Below are 14154 nucleotides of genomic sequence, written 5' to 3'. Positions count from 1 at the left end.
GGGCTTCCTCCTTCTCAGTCCTGTCATCTTTCACATTAACCGTCTCCAGGCTTCCGTGTGCTATGCGATTTGGCAGTAGTGGCCTGTGCTACAGCACAAGCACATACTCGGTGCAAATAGAGGCTTGACATATGCTGCAGTGTTGGCTTATTTAGTATTGTTTGGCTCTTATGCTTCAGGAATCAATTTTTAAAATATAGAATATACCTAGATATATTTGAACTCCTTGCATGATAAAATACCTTGGAAGGGTATATCATAATCTTTATGGGAGAGATTCCGTCTTTAAGATGTGCTTGATATGAAATCACAAAGAAAAGTCTTTGGAGCCATTGGGCCTTACGGGATATAAGCATACATTCTAAACCTGCAGGTATCTCCCTTTATTGTATGTGCTGATCTTTGACCTGAATTGTCACAGGCTTTTTGTTGTTGCTGTTCTTTCCTCTATAATGTTGTCGGAAGACATTGAGCCTATGGGTATTGGGCCTTAAATTGAATTTTCTTACATAGAAAAAAGGGAAAAAAATTGCTTTGTGGTTTAGTTCATAACAAAAACTAGGTCCTTCCTTAGCAAGATTGAATTCATGCCCGTCTTGTGTTAGTGTCGTGGCCGTACTTCATCTAAGTGACCACACAGGTGCTTACTGTGGTCGCAGATTTATATCTGCTGCTGCTTTGAAGGCTCTTGCTGGCAGCTCACGATGAGAGGATGTTGCCGTAGGAATGATGATAGCACATGAGACCCTTTTGTTCATTCTCTTGATCGTGACTCTGCACTGAACCCAGAGGCTTGGAGTCTCTGTGGGAAGAGGCCCCAGTGTGTTGCCGTGATAATGATACAGCCTTGGTTACTCACTCCTTGGTTAAAACCTTCTAGCTCTGCAGTCAGCACTGCTCAACTGTGAGGAAGTATGGGACCGAGTAGTACATTGTCAGCTGTCTTTGAAGAAAATAACGGCGTTGTGATTTGAAGAAGTATTTGATAAGATAATTGCTGTCCTCACTTGTCATGGTCATCCCACCCATTTATTGCGGAAGACACTCCAAGGTCTACCGCCCTGAAATGCAGGAGAACGTTTTGGTGGAGCCACATCGGAGACAGATCTCTTTGGGAGGTGACAGCTGCCGCAGAGGGCGCGCAGTGTGGCTTGGAAGAGGGACTAAGCCACGTTTGACTCCACGGCCACACTGGGTTGTGTGTCCGTGGGCTCGTCACTCAACCTTGTGGAGTGTTGTGGGCATGTCAGTCCCCTAGCGTAGGCCCTCGCACATAAGAGGTGCTTCCTCAGTATTGTTCCTCTTTTCCTTTCTGAAAGTTGTGCATCTCGTGGGAAGACATTTCCGGAAAGTCCCGGATTCCCCACAGATCCTGCGTCAGTACCATGGAGTATGCAGTGGAGGGGTTGTGGAGAGCATAGCGTTGGTTCCTCGCATATTCCTGCCGTGTGTGTGTGTGTGTGTGTGTGTGTGTGTGTGTACACACACGTGCGTGCGCACCAGCGTGGGCATACCTACTACAGCATGTTCCAAGTAACACTCTTCCTTTCTTGGCAGGTGCCTGAGATCATCAGCTCCATCCGACAGGCCGGGAAGATTGCCCGCCAGGAGGAGCTGCATTGCCCGTCTGAGTTCGATGAGACGTTTGCCAAGAAGTTTGAGGTGCTCTTCTGTGGCCGGGTGACAGTGGCTCACAAGAAGGCCCCTCCGGCCCTGATCGACGAGTGCATCGAGAAGTTCAATCATGTCAGCTGCAGCAGGAAAGCCGAATTTGACTTGGTCTCCCAGGATTCTGAAACCCCAAATCCTGTGGGAGGGCTTTCCTTCACGGATAAGTTCCGGTCTGTGCTCCAGCCAGTGGGGAATGGGGAGCAGGGCGGGAGGCCCATGCGCAAATCCTTCTCCCAGCCCGGCCTGCGCTCTTTGGCCTTTAAGAAGGAATTTCAAGATGGAAGCCTTCGAAGTAGTAGTCTCTTCAGGTCCTTTGAGGAAAACGACATTGAGAACCACCTAATTAGCGGGCACAATATTGTGCAGCCGACAGATATTGAGGAAAATCGAACTATGCTCTTCACGGTAAAATATCATCAAGCCCCGGGCTCATCCCCAGTGTGAGATACACGTTCAAAAGAAATCTTTATGGAGAATGGATTCTTAGTAAATTGCTTTTGGATTTATGTGTGAATCTATCTAATTTTAGAGCAAATAATCCTTTTCTCAGGATAAAATCATTTAGTTTTAGACCTTTAAAATCATCGTTGGAGGGGCGCCTGGGTGGCTCAGTTGGTTGAGCATCTCACTTTGGCTCAGGTCATGATCTCACATTTTGTGAGTTCAAGCCCCATGTCCGGCACTGTGCTGACGGCTCAGAGCCTGCTTCGGATTCTATGTCTCCCTCTCTCTCTGCCCCTCCTCTGTGCGCACGCGTTCTCTCTCTCTCTCTCTCTCTCTCTCTCTCTCTCTCAAAACAAACATTAAAAAAGATACATATAAAATTATAGTTGGAAACCTAAAGAGAATCAATCATTTTTTTGTTTTAAGTTTATTTGAGAGAGAGAGCACAAGTGGGGAAAGAGCAGAGAGAGAGAGACGGGGAGAGAGAGAGAATCCCAAGCAGGCTCTGCACCACCAGCACAGAGCCCAGTGTAGGGCTTGAACTCATGAACCATGAGATCATGACCTGAGCCAAAATCGAATGCTTAACCGACTGGTATGTTCTTATCTCTACCCACTCCCCACCCTCTTGGTTGAAAGGTACCTTTTCAATGGAAGGAACAGGTGACACATGTAAGAGACTCCAAAAGGATTTTTTAAAAATCTACATTAATTTCAAGAAATATATTTCAACAAAATCTTTTAATTGGAAATTACTCCCTCTTTACTGTTTCTGTTAAATTATAAAATATTTATCCTTTGTTAATCAGAGTAATTGGTTTGGGGAGAACATGATACTTAAAATTTATACCCAAACTGAAATAATAGTTCAGCCAACTGCTTACTCCCTTGTTTTCTAGAAGAGGTTTGGTAAACTAATAGACAAGTACCAGAAAAGGAAATGGATAGGGAAGCTGTCCTCGGCTTGGGATTCCTGGGTTCCGTGCTGCTCTGGGCTCTTCTGTATGGGCTTGCCCTCCTTGGGAGTCTCTGGGTCTGAGCTGACGGGACTCGGGGCTGTCCCAGCAGGGAGCTGGCCTCTGATGGTATAGGCAACTGATTGTTCTCAGCCCCCTTCTAGAATGTCATGGCTGATATTCTAGTGAGAGCAAAATTACCATAAGTGTAATGTTTTTGTGCCTAACTCAGCGCAGTGAGATGGCCGACAGGTAAGGAAGCTGCCACTTAGGCTAATGGGTTGTTGGATGTAAGCAGGTTTAAGATGAAGATGATGTGTCAGTGGGTAAATAGGGCTGTTTTCATTGTTAACCAGTGTACTGAAAAGAGCTATGTTGGCATTCAGGCTTTTGCATTTTAGTCTGTGATCTGTATTTAAAAAGATAGTGGTGTCATTGTGAAAGCTACTCAGCGCATGTATTTTCAAGTACTTAGTGTGTGACTGCTGTGTGTAGGGTCCCTTTCAGAATGCTAGAAGTCACAGCAGTGAATAGGGCAGGCATGGTCTCTGCCCACACGGAAGTTAGATTCCAGTAAGGGGGACTGACAACCGATTGTACAAGTAATGGCCTCATTACAGTTGTGATAAATGCCACAAAGGAGAAGGAAGTAGAGGGTGCTGTGAGAATATCTAAGGATTCCAGGAAGGCTCCTTGGAGAAAGTGATTTTCCACTGAGCAGAGGTTCAGTGTGGCCAACTAGATACTCTGCTAGTAGGAGTATCGTGAATTCAGGGAGCAGCAAATGAGAAGGCCCTTGAGGCAGGGATGGGTTGTGGCAACACAGTCCTCTGCTATAATGGTGTTTATTGTGCTGACCCAAAGCTGTAAGGCAGTGTTAACATATGCTAATACTCTAACTTTATTTTTTTTAATTTGTTTAAGTTTATTTATTTATTTTGAGAGAGAGAGAGAGCGAGCGTGTGTGTGAGTGAACTGTGGAGGGGCAGAGGGAGACAGGGAGAGAGAGAATCCTAACCTGAGGATCCTAATCCTGACCTGAGACTAAGTCAGATGCTTAACCAACTGAGCCACCCAGGAGGCCCTAATGCTCTAACTTTAAAAAGTCAAGTAAGTGGTATTTGAACGCCTAACAAATAGTATGTACTCAACCATGGTAGCTTATTTTGACAGTAATTCTAAAAGACTTTGCAGTTAAAAAAAAAAATGTCATTAGAAAGTGTTTTGGAAGTTTCAAAAGAGAACCCTTTCTGGAAGATTTGCTTTTATAGACACCTCACTTCTTACAAAGGGGAGATGTGGCATCTGAGGTTTGGTTGCTAACTTTTGGATATTTGGTTCTTTCATCTCAAAGAAGACTGCTTTAGGGGCGCCTGGGTGGCTCAGTCAGCTAAGCGTCCGACTTCGGCTCAGGTCACGATCTCACGGTTTGTGAGTTCATGCCCCACGTCAGGCTCTGTGCCGACAGTTCAGAGCCTGGAGCCTGCTTCTGATTCTGTGTCTCCCTCTCTCTCTGCCCCTCTCCCACTCATGCTCTGCCTCTCTCTCTCTCTGTTTCGCTCAAAGATAAATAAACATTAAAAAAAAGAAGACCGCTGCCTTACACAGGTGGATGTACTCACACACGTGAGGTGCTGCCTGAAATCCCCAGGGTAAACCGGAGCCCCAGGAGCTGGTCATCCTCTGCAGTGAACTTGCAACCTGAACTTGCAGTGAACTTGAACCTTAGAAGAGCTTGCCCCTCTTCTTCTGCATTTCCATAGGTCACAACACGAGAATGTTTGTATGATAAATTTGAGTTCAATTTTCATGAAAAACTCGTTTCTTTTTTTTGTCTTTTAAGATTGGCCAGTCTGAAGTTTACCTCATCAGTCCTGACACCAAAAAAATAGCATTGGAGAAAAACTTTAAGGAAATATCCTTTTGCTCTCAGGTAAATGGAGATGGGTTATTGGTTCATTGGCGTTTGAATTTTTAATGAATTCTTTTATTATCTGTCATTCAACAGAAGTGCTAAAAGGTTGCAAGATGTACACTTTCTGGGTGTACTTGATTTGTGATCTTGCATTTCTTCTTCGATTTGGTGTATTAAGGCAAAATTTACATATAATTTTGAAGTTAAGTTTGCTGTCAGCAACGGTAATCTGGAGAGAATACATCATCTACTTTTCTTTTTTCAATTATTGGTGGTAACGTTCTGTAGTCACAATTTCCAGATGGGTGTGTGCGTGTTTTACTATATGTATTCATATATATACATGTAAATGTTTTTAAATAGGTGCTCATTTCTACTGTATAAAAATTCTTCACTTCTTTTGGGTGCGAGTCATTATTTCTTCTTCTTTGAATTAGTGATTATCTTTAAGGATGTTTTCCTCAGAATACAATGCCTACTTGATTCTTTCTTGATAGTCTCCCTAGGCGTGTTTCATAGAGAGATTCTGGAGAATCAGTTATAATAAGCTATGTCAGTTGTACTCAGGATCTTCCTAACAAATATGAGGTCATTTAAAGTCATTGTTTGGCTATTTTTTAAAAAGTCCGGCTTCTCATTTCCTCACTTCCATTTTCTCATAACTAGATGTAACAAAAATCTCATTGCTGATTTATAACATGATCTACATAAAAAAAATTTCTCTTTTGAACCCTTTTCCCAAAATGTGAAAATAAAGAATGTTCCTTTTGTAGTTGGATAGGGAACCATTTGCAAAATAAATTTTTCCAAATCCTCTTCCCCAGAGAATTAATGCCTGGCATGTGTTTACCTTGCTGTTGGGGAGCATTGATTGAGATACGTCAGTGATTGCCCATTTATTGGAAAATGTTCAGCCTGAGATTATCCACAGAATTTAATCTCAATTTGCTCCTATTTCTATTGAAATGTTAATGTTTATGGTTTGCTTTTTCGTATGACAGTTTTATCATTTCCTAAAGGGTGCAGCTTACAAGTTGACATGACGACCCGAACTTCAAGTTCATAGCACTTGTATCTCTGCATGCTGGTGCTTTCTGGAGATACTCACGTATTAATAATTATGCTCTAGGTCTTATCTGTATCAAGGTGCCTCTTAGCTGATACTTTCAAAACAAGTTTACATATTTATTCAGAAGAGCTCTTGAGAAACAATAGCGTACAACCCTGGCCTTAATATCTTACATTTAAAAGCCTCTCTACTCTCTGTGTGTGTGCTTTGTGACTCATTCTTAATACCAGTTAAGTACTTGTGTTTTAGGAGTACAAATGTGTGTTAAAACTTTTTTTTTAAGCTCTGTGACTGTATTTGCATGTGTGTGTGTGCGCATGTAGTTGTGTTTCTTCATTAATCTCTCATCTACTTTGGATTTTTGAAGTAGTTTTTCTTTAATACCTAAGAAAAGTTCTCCTCTTTCTGTGTCCACTTTTCTGCACTTCCTTTTAGTACTAAAATGAACAGTAAAAACTCTGGTTTTCAGTTCTTCTTGTATTATAGGGGTAATCAGAATAACATTTTAGGAGAACACTGTTAATCTTCATATTTGAGAGATGTTTTTAGATATTTAAAATATCTGAGAAAATCGTCTGGAACCACAAAAGGCCCCAAATAGCCAAGGCAATCTTGAGAACAACAAAGCTGGAGGTATCACAATTCCAGATATTAAGACAGACAACAGACTTGTAGTAATCAAAACAGTATGGTCCTGGCACAAAAATGGACCCATGGATCAGTGAAACAGAATAGAAAGCCCAGAAGTAAACCCATAATCGTATGGTCAATTAGTCTGTGACAAAGGAGGCAAGAGTATACAGTGGGGAAAAGGCCATCTGCTCAACAGTGGCCCTGGGAGAACTGGACAGCTACATGCAAGAGAAGGACACTGGACCACTTGCTTATACGATACACAAAAATAAACTCAAAATGGAACAAAGGCCCCAAATGTGAGGCATGAAACCATGAAACTCCTAGAAGAAAACATAGGCAGTAATTTCTTTGACATTGGCTATTGCAGAATTTTCCAGGTATCTCCTCCAGCAAGAGAAACAAAAGCAAAAATAAACTTTTGGCATTAAACCAAAATAAAAAGCTTTTACATAGAGAGGGAGACCAACAACAAAATGAAAAAAGCAGCTTACTGAATGAGAGACGATATTTGCAAATGATATATCCTGTGAGGAGTTAATATGCAAAATAGGTAAAATACTTAACACAACACCAGAAAAACAAATAATCTAATTGAAAAACAGGCAGAGGAGCTGAATAGACATTTTCCCAAAGAAGATATACAGAGATTCAACAGGCACATGAAAAGATGCTCAGTATCACAGTCATCAGGGAAATGCAAATCAGAATCTCAGTGAGCTATCCCCTTATACCTGTTAGAATGGCTAAAATAAAAAAGACAAGAAACAAGTGTTGGCAAGGATGTGGACAAAAAGAAACCCTTGATACCCTGCTGGTGGGAATGTAAATTGGTGCAGCCATGGTGGAAAACAGTATGGAGGTTCCTCAAAACATTAAAAATAGAACTACCATGTGATCCAGTAATTCCACTACTGGGTATTTATCCAAAGAAACAAAAACACTAATTCAAAAAGATAGGTGTATTCCTATTTTTATTGCAGCTTTATTTATATAGTAGCTAAGATATGGAAGCAATCCAAGTGCGCATAAATGAATGGATAAAGAAGATGTACACACACACACACACACACACACACACACACACACACACACACACTGGAATATTACACAGCAATGAAAAGGATGGAGCTCTTGCCATTTGTGACAACATGGATGGACCTAGAGGGTATTATGCTGAGGGAAATAAGTCCAAGAAAAACAAATACCACATGACTTGACTTATATGTGGAATCTAAAAAACAAATGAGTAAACAAAAAGCAGAACTAGACCCAAATATGCAGAGAACAAACTGATGATTGCCAGAGGGGAGAGGAGTCGGGGATACAGGCTTTCGGTTGTGGAATGCATAAGTCCCAGGCATGGAAGGTACAGCTTAGGGAGTATAGTCAGGGGTATCCTAATCGCACTGGATGGTGACAGATGGTAGCTACACTGGTGGTGAGCATAGCATAACATGCAGACTGATCCAATTCCTGCATCGTGCACCTGACACTAATGTAACGTTTGGTATCAACTGTGCTTCAGAAAATCTGAGAAACTAATTTTATAGTGCTCCGGTCAGTCAGACTGTGCTGTGTCAGTCTTAAGTTGCCCTCTGACAGTTGTGCGTCTTGTGGATACAGCTCAATGTTCCTTCCTCTTTTCCCTGCCTTCAACAGGGTATTAGACACGTGGACCATTTCGGGTTTATCTGCCGAGAGGCTTCAGGGGGCGGAGGCTTTCATTTCGTCTGTTACGTGTTTCAGTGCACAAATGAGGCTCTGGTAAGTGCGACTGAGAGTTCTCCCCTGGAAACCTTATTCATGTGGAATTTCAACCTCACTGATTTTTTTCTTCCCTTAGCAAACCATATAGCTTCATCAGTGTGTCATTATTTGGCTTCAGTTATTCATCATGACTATTCAACAATTAGCTAGTATACATACAAGACTTATTTGGGCATGTGTCTTCAATTTTCATTGTTTTTTGTGGAATCTGCTCACTTTGCCCTCTGGCCCAGCGTTAAAAAATGTCATTTTGGATTTTTGGTCCAGAGGAGTTGGCTTTTTTGTCAGTATTTAACTTATGGTTTTAGTTTTTACCTTAGCTCATTTAAGCATTTTGAACATCTAGGTAGTGTTTTTAAGACTATAATCCTAGCAGATATTACGATAATGACTATGTTTGTCAGTGATTAGTGGTCCCCCCCAAATCTTCAAATACTCAGTCTTTGCAGAGTCCTGAAATCTCAGCCCACTCATCTTTTTTTTTAAGTTATTTATTTATTTTGAGTTTATTTATTTATATTTTAAGTTATGTCTTTATTCATCCATTCATCCTTCCATCCATCCATCTATCCCTTCCTCCCTGCAGAGGAGGAGCAGAGAAAGAGAGAATCCCAAGCAGGCTCTGCAGTGTCATCACAGAACCTGACGTGAGGCTCCAAATCACAAACTATGAGATCATGCCCTGAGCCAAGTGGGAGGCTTAACCAACTGAGCCACCCAGGCACCCCTCAGCCCCACTCATCTTTTTGTTGTTGTTGTTTATTTTTGAGAGAGAGCATGAACAGGAGAGGGGCAGAGGGAGAGACAAAATCTGAAGCAGGCTCCAGGCTGTCAGCGCAGAGCCTGACGTGGGGCTTGAACCCACAAACTGTGACATCATGACCCGAGCCAAAGTCTGACGCTCAACCGACTGTGCCATCCAGGGGCCTCAGCTCCACTCATCTTAAATGGGCTTTTTGCTATCTTCTCTCTGATCAGGTTGATGAGATTATGATGACCCTGAAGCAGGCTTTCACTGTGGCTGCAGTGCAGCAGACGGCTAAAACACCTGCCCAGCTGTGTGAGGGCTGCCCCTTGCAGGGCCTGCACAAGCTGTGTGAGCGGATAGAGGGTGAGTAGGGGCCCCCTTCAAGCCTTAACATTTCGGGACTTAAAGGTCCCAGGAAAACCTTAGGCAATCTGCATTCCTTGAAAGGTTCTGCCTGAGGCTCATGTTAGTTACAGGGATTACAGGTGAACTGTCAGTATGCTGAGGGTGTCTTCTGTACTGTGCTCGGTGCTCAGGATTTGAAGATAAACATCCACATCCCTGTCTACCATCGCCCCTCTAAGGGGCTCTGAGTAGAGAGCCAGAAGCTGCATACCGGCTGCATGGCGTTTATCAAGGTTGTGCGTGATCAGCCCTATTGGCTGCTATGAAGAGATCTAGTTAAGGTATGAGCTGAAGAATTTCCACCGAGTGTTTCAATTACAAGGTCATCAGTAACCTCTGCCAGAACAGTTTTCATGGAGTGAAGGGGGCAGAAGGAGGGTTGCAGTTGAGCCGAAGGGAAAGAGTAAGAAGGACTGAGTGTGGACGATAGTTTCTAGAAATTTGGTGTCAGGAGAAACTGTGGTAAATGTTACCATTTGCAGCTGATATTTGTTGAGCATTTAAGGTGTGCCAGGCACTGTGCGAGGTGCTGTAACTTGCACTGTTACCAATTTGATCTTTAGCGCATTGTGAGAGGAAAGGGGATTGGTCATATGCACATTTTAGGGGGAAGTAAATCAAGAGTGAGTGAAGTGTAGGGGTAAACTAGTGTGTGAGTCCAGGAGTCCTCCTGCGAGGGAAAGCCCTCCCTGTTACCTGCCCCTCAGCTGCACCCCAGGAGAAGGCTGTGCCGGGGTGGGGGGTGTGGGGGGGAAGAGCCAGCTGACCCAGCTTTGTGCAGCTGGGGAGGTTTCAGCACATCCAGAGCCACAAGGGCCGGGTGGGTCAGAGTGGAACAGACGAGACCTTTCCTGAACGAGAGAGGGAATCTTCCTCAGGTGGGAAGAGAGAGATGCTCCATTTCTGGGCCTGTGGCGAGGGGGAGGCGAGGGGCAGAGAACAAGGTAAGCCTGTGATGATGATCCTCTGAGGGAACCTGCCATTGAAGTGGTTCATTTCCTCTCTCTCCTTGCTTTTGCATTTTTTTCCATTTATAGGAGGATTTCTAAAACTTTGTGTGCGATTCTGAGGGGAGTCACAGGATTTAAATGGGCTGTGTTTTTGTAAGCATCAAAACAGATGTGATAATTTCCTATGTCTGTAGAATACTTCTTTGTTTATTTTTATTTTTGAGAGAGAGCATGATCCGGGGTGCAAGGGGTGGAGGGGGGGGGGGGAGAGAGAGAGAGAGAGAGAGAGAGAGAGAGAGAGAGAATCCCAAGCAGGCTCCACACTCAGCGCAGAGCCTGATGCGGGGCTTGATCCCACAACGCTGGGATCATGACCTGAGACGAAATCAAGCATCAGACACTCAACCGACTGAGCCACCCAGGCGCCCCTAGAATACTCCTAATAAGCGTTACTTGTGTAGAGAAGAACACAATTGCTATTTGGATTTCATTTTCCTTTTTGCATAATTGTGGTGAAAGTACATGTGATATAAAACTGACCATTTTAGACTTTTTAAAGCGTACAGTTCAGTGGCATTGAGTAGATCCACGTTGTTATGTGGTCATTGCCGACTTCTGTGTCTGGAGCTTTGTAATCTTTCCAAGTGGAGAATCAACTGAAGTGTAACTCCCTCTGCCCCTCCCCTGGTCCCTGGCCACCACCACTCTACTTCTGTCTCTGTGAATGTGATGGCCCTAGTGTGTCATCTAAGTGGACTCATGCTTCCTTTGGCGACTGGCTTATTTAGCATAACATCTCCTAGGTGTATTCACGTTGTAGCGTGTGTCAGGATTTTATATCATTTTAAGGCTGACTAGTAACACATTTTGTGTTTATACCACATTTATCTATTCATCTGTCCATAGACGTTTGAGTTGTTTTTCACCTTTTGGCTGTTGTGAGTGATGTTGCTCTCAAGTTGGTGTGCAAGTATCTGTTCATGTTCCTGCTTTCAATTCTTTTGGGAATATACCCACATGTGGAATTGCTGGATCATATGGTAATTACACATTTAATTTTTTGAGGAACCGCCGTTATATTTTCCACAGTGGCTGCAGTGTCGTGCACTCCCGTTAGTAGTGCACAGGGTTCCAGTTTCTGCACATCCTTGCCCACGCGTGTTACTTTCTTTAGGATAACCATCCAGTGGGTGTGAAGTGGTATTTGACTTCCCTTTTTAAGTGAGATGGATTGACAGTTATCATCTTAAGTTTCAAAGATTCGTTTACAGACATTATAGTGCTCTTTAAAATAAATCAAAATGATTAATATTTTCAACTGTGCTTTCCTACTTGCTACTGTTTGCTGACATTATGCAAAATAGAGCTGGAAATGAGAAAAGTTCTGCTTTACCTAGAGATCTCATCTGAAAGGATCCCTAACCCTTCCCTAAGTGGTTGTCAAGATAAGGTAAACGATGACAGAAATGTCCCTTGAGAGCTTATTAAGAAGCCAACAAGGACTCTGGCCCTGAAGATAAAGCAGACCGAGATCTGCAGGAGCTGGAAGGATTCCAGAGTTCCACCTGATAAATCTTTCTGTGGTCTGGCCTAGCTTTCAGAAAGTGAGAGCTGAAAAGTTCCGTCAAGGTGGGGATTTTGCTGCTGTAGTGTTGGAATTATTATTTAATTTGTCTTTTTTACCTGATAAAATCCAAGCAAAGCAGAGAGCTCTGCTCATGTAAAAACATCCTCAGTAGCACAGGTAGAAGGCTGGGAGGCTGTGTAGTGCCCACCCTGATGGGAAGCATTTCTTAAGTATAGATGACACAGCATTACAGGCATCCTTAGGCGGGAGATGCTTTTAGGAACACTTGGAAGCCTGTGCTTTTTGCTATATCGTGTTCCTAATAAGTAGAATGAAGCGGTTTATTAAAGCTCCTTGTAGGTTCCCGTAAGAGTAGTTCTCATAGGAAGTCAGGCTCTGGCCAAGCACTCTGTTCATGGACCAGTGACGTGGCCACAAGAAGAAGGACTTAAAAGGCTGCTTTCTTGATCGGTTGAAATCGTCAGTCTGTGCCCCGGGATTTCGACAAGAATACGTACGCTGTGCACACCAACCACGGCGGACGCGCCGCTCACGTCGTGTAAGCGGGTCTGGGTTGGAAGTCCGCACAAGTCCTAGTGGTGCGGATCTAGCATTTTGTGCATTTTAAAGTTGAGCGGAGCGTTTTGGGAATTGCTAGACTGAATTGTATGTTCACCGAAAAGGAAAAAAGGTTGAACTGAGGTTTTCCTTTGCTGTCCAGGTTTGCCTCTGGCAAAGCAAAGTCATTCATCAGACCTCCCTTAATAAGAGCCTTTTCTGCGTCAGCAGTGTGAAGGTGGCCTCACTAACAACCCGGCCGGAGGGATCGTAGCTTTCGAATGCCCTGGACTCTGGTTCCCTGTTTCTGTGTTGTTCCTCGTGTCCCTTTTCCCTGGTAAAGCCTTGTAGCATCGTGTCGAGGGTGCCATGTCCGTTATGCTGGAACCACCCGGGGCAGCGCAAGGTGTTGAGAAGCCCTGTGGAAAGTGTGCTGTGAACATGGGGTAGACAGCCAGGCACCGGGGCCTGCGTGCGTGAGAAACCATACCTCTGGTTTGATGCGGGGCATGCACTGAGGCATCCTGGAGGCAAGGATAAAACTTGTTAAGGCATCTCTTCATACCTGCTGAATGTGAATAGTCTGTGTTGCTGCCCAGTTGGTCTCTCATATAATTAGTTGAATTCTTTGTGGAGCCCAGAGGTTCCCTCTGTGTGTGAGTGTCTCATCGGACAAGCCACGTTTTTCCAAAATAGGATGCTTACATTGTGTCCAAGGCCTGCAGGGAGGGCTTTTGGTTAGTGATGACTGCTTACTTTACTCCTAAGTTTAAATACCGTTTTGATTCAACATTTAAGTAGTTACAGCACAGTAAAAGCATCTCTGTGTTCTCAGCTTGCCGGAAGAACACCTGAATTGTGCCCTGACGAAACCCATCTGTCTTTTCTATACTCTCACCTTCCTCTGAATTCACTTTGGTATTGAAGCTACTTGTGTGTCAAGAGACTTGACTCTTTGGGCAAAGGGAGGCAGTGGAGAGTTTGAAGAGTTGCTCGTGGAGGCAAAAAACATGGTTCAGAGTCTGACTCTGTCCCCGACCTAGCTAATGGCCCAGGGCAAAATACTGGACTTTCCTGTGCCTCAGTTTCTTCATTTATGCATTGAGATTACTGAACATGGTACCCACTTCAGGGAGTATTTTGAGGAAGGTGATACACGTAATGTTGAGCATAGTGGTGTGACAATCACTTAAGAAACCTTGGCTTTTATTTTTAGACTATTTTCTTGCAGAAAAAGGGGGGGTTGTGTTGCTGGGAGGAAGGACATCCTGGAAGCTGAGAGAGCCCCTGCAGTTTGAGGAGCAGCTTCCACCAGAGCTGTTAGCAGGGAGGCGGTGGGGGAGGGGGAGTGGTGGGGGGGAGGGGCTCTGTGTCCAGCTGCAGTGGGGGGGTCGGGGGGGAGGGAGGGCAGCTACTAATTGGCCTCCTGACTTTTGACAAGTCGCCTAGCTCCTCTAGACCTCAGCAG

General features: G+C 43.9%; 1 protein-coding gene across 7 annotated transcripts in view; it reads left to right on the top strand.

Moving 5' to 3' along the window:
• TBC1D1 (TBC1 domain family member 1) overlaps window positions 1–14154 on the top strand; it is a 224409-nt gene that overhangs the window by 104136 nt on the left and 106119 nt on the right. For all 7 annotated transcript variants that reach the window (XM_053217464.1, XM_053217463.1, XM_027054259.2 and 4 more), the window contains 4 exons: window positions 1558–2076; window positions 4915–5004; window positions 8351–8455; window positions 9437–9569. In XM_053217464.1, the coding sequence (XP_053073439.1) occupies window positions 1558–2076; window positions 4915–5004; window positions 8351–8455; window positions 9437–9569 (847 nt within the window). The remainder of the gene's footprint in view (window positions 1–1557; window positions 2077–4914; window positions 5005–8350; window positions 8456–9436; window positions 9570–14154) is intronic.

The sequence above is a fragment of the Acinonyx jubatus genome, chromosome B1 (genome assembly GCF_027475565.1).
Source record: "Acinonyx jubatus isolate Ajub_Pintada_27869175 chromosome B1, VMU_Ajub_asm_v1.0, whole genome shotgun sequence".
In the NCBI taxonomy this organism is placed as follows: domain Eukaryota; kingdom Metazoa; phylum Chordata; class Mammalia; order Carnivora; family Felidae; genus Acinonyx; species Acinonyx jubatus.
The sequence above is the reverse complement of the archived record's forward strand: the minus strand, read 5'-3'. Positions and strand labels throughout refer to the sequence as shown.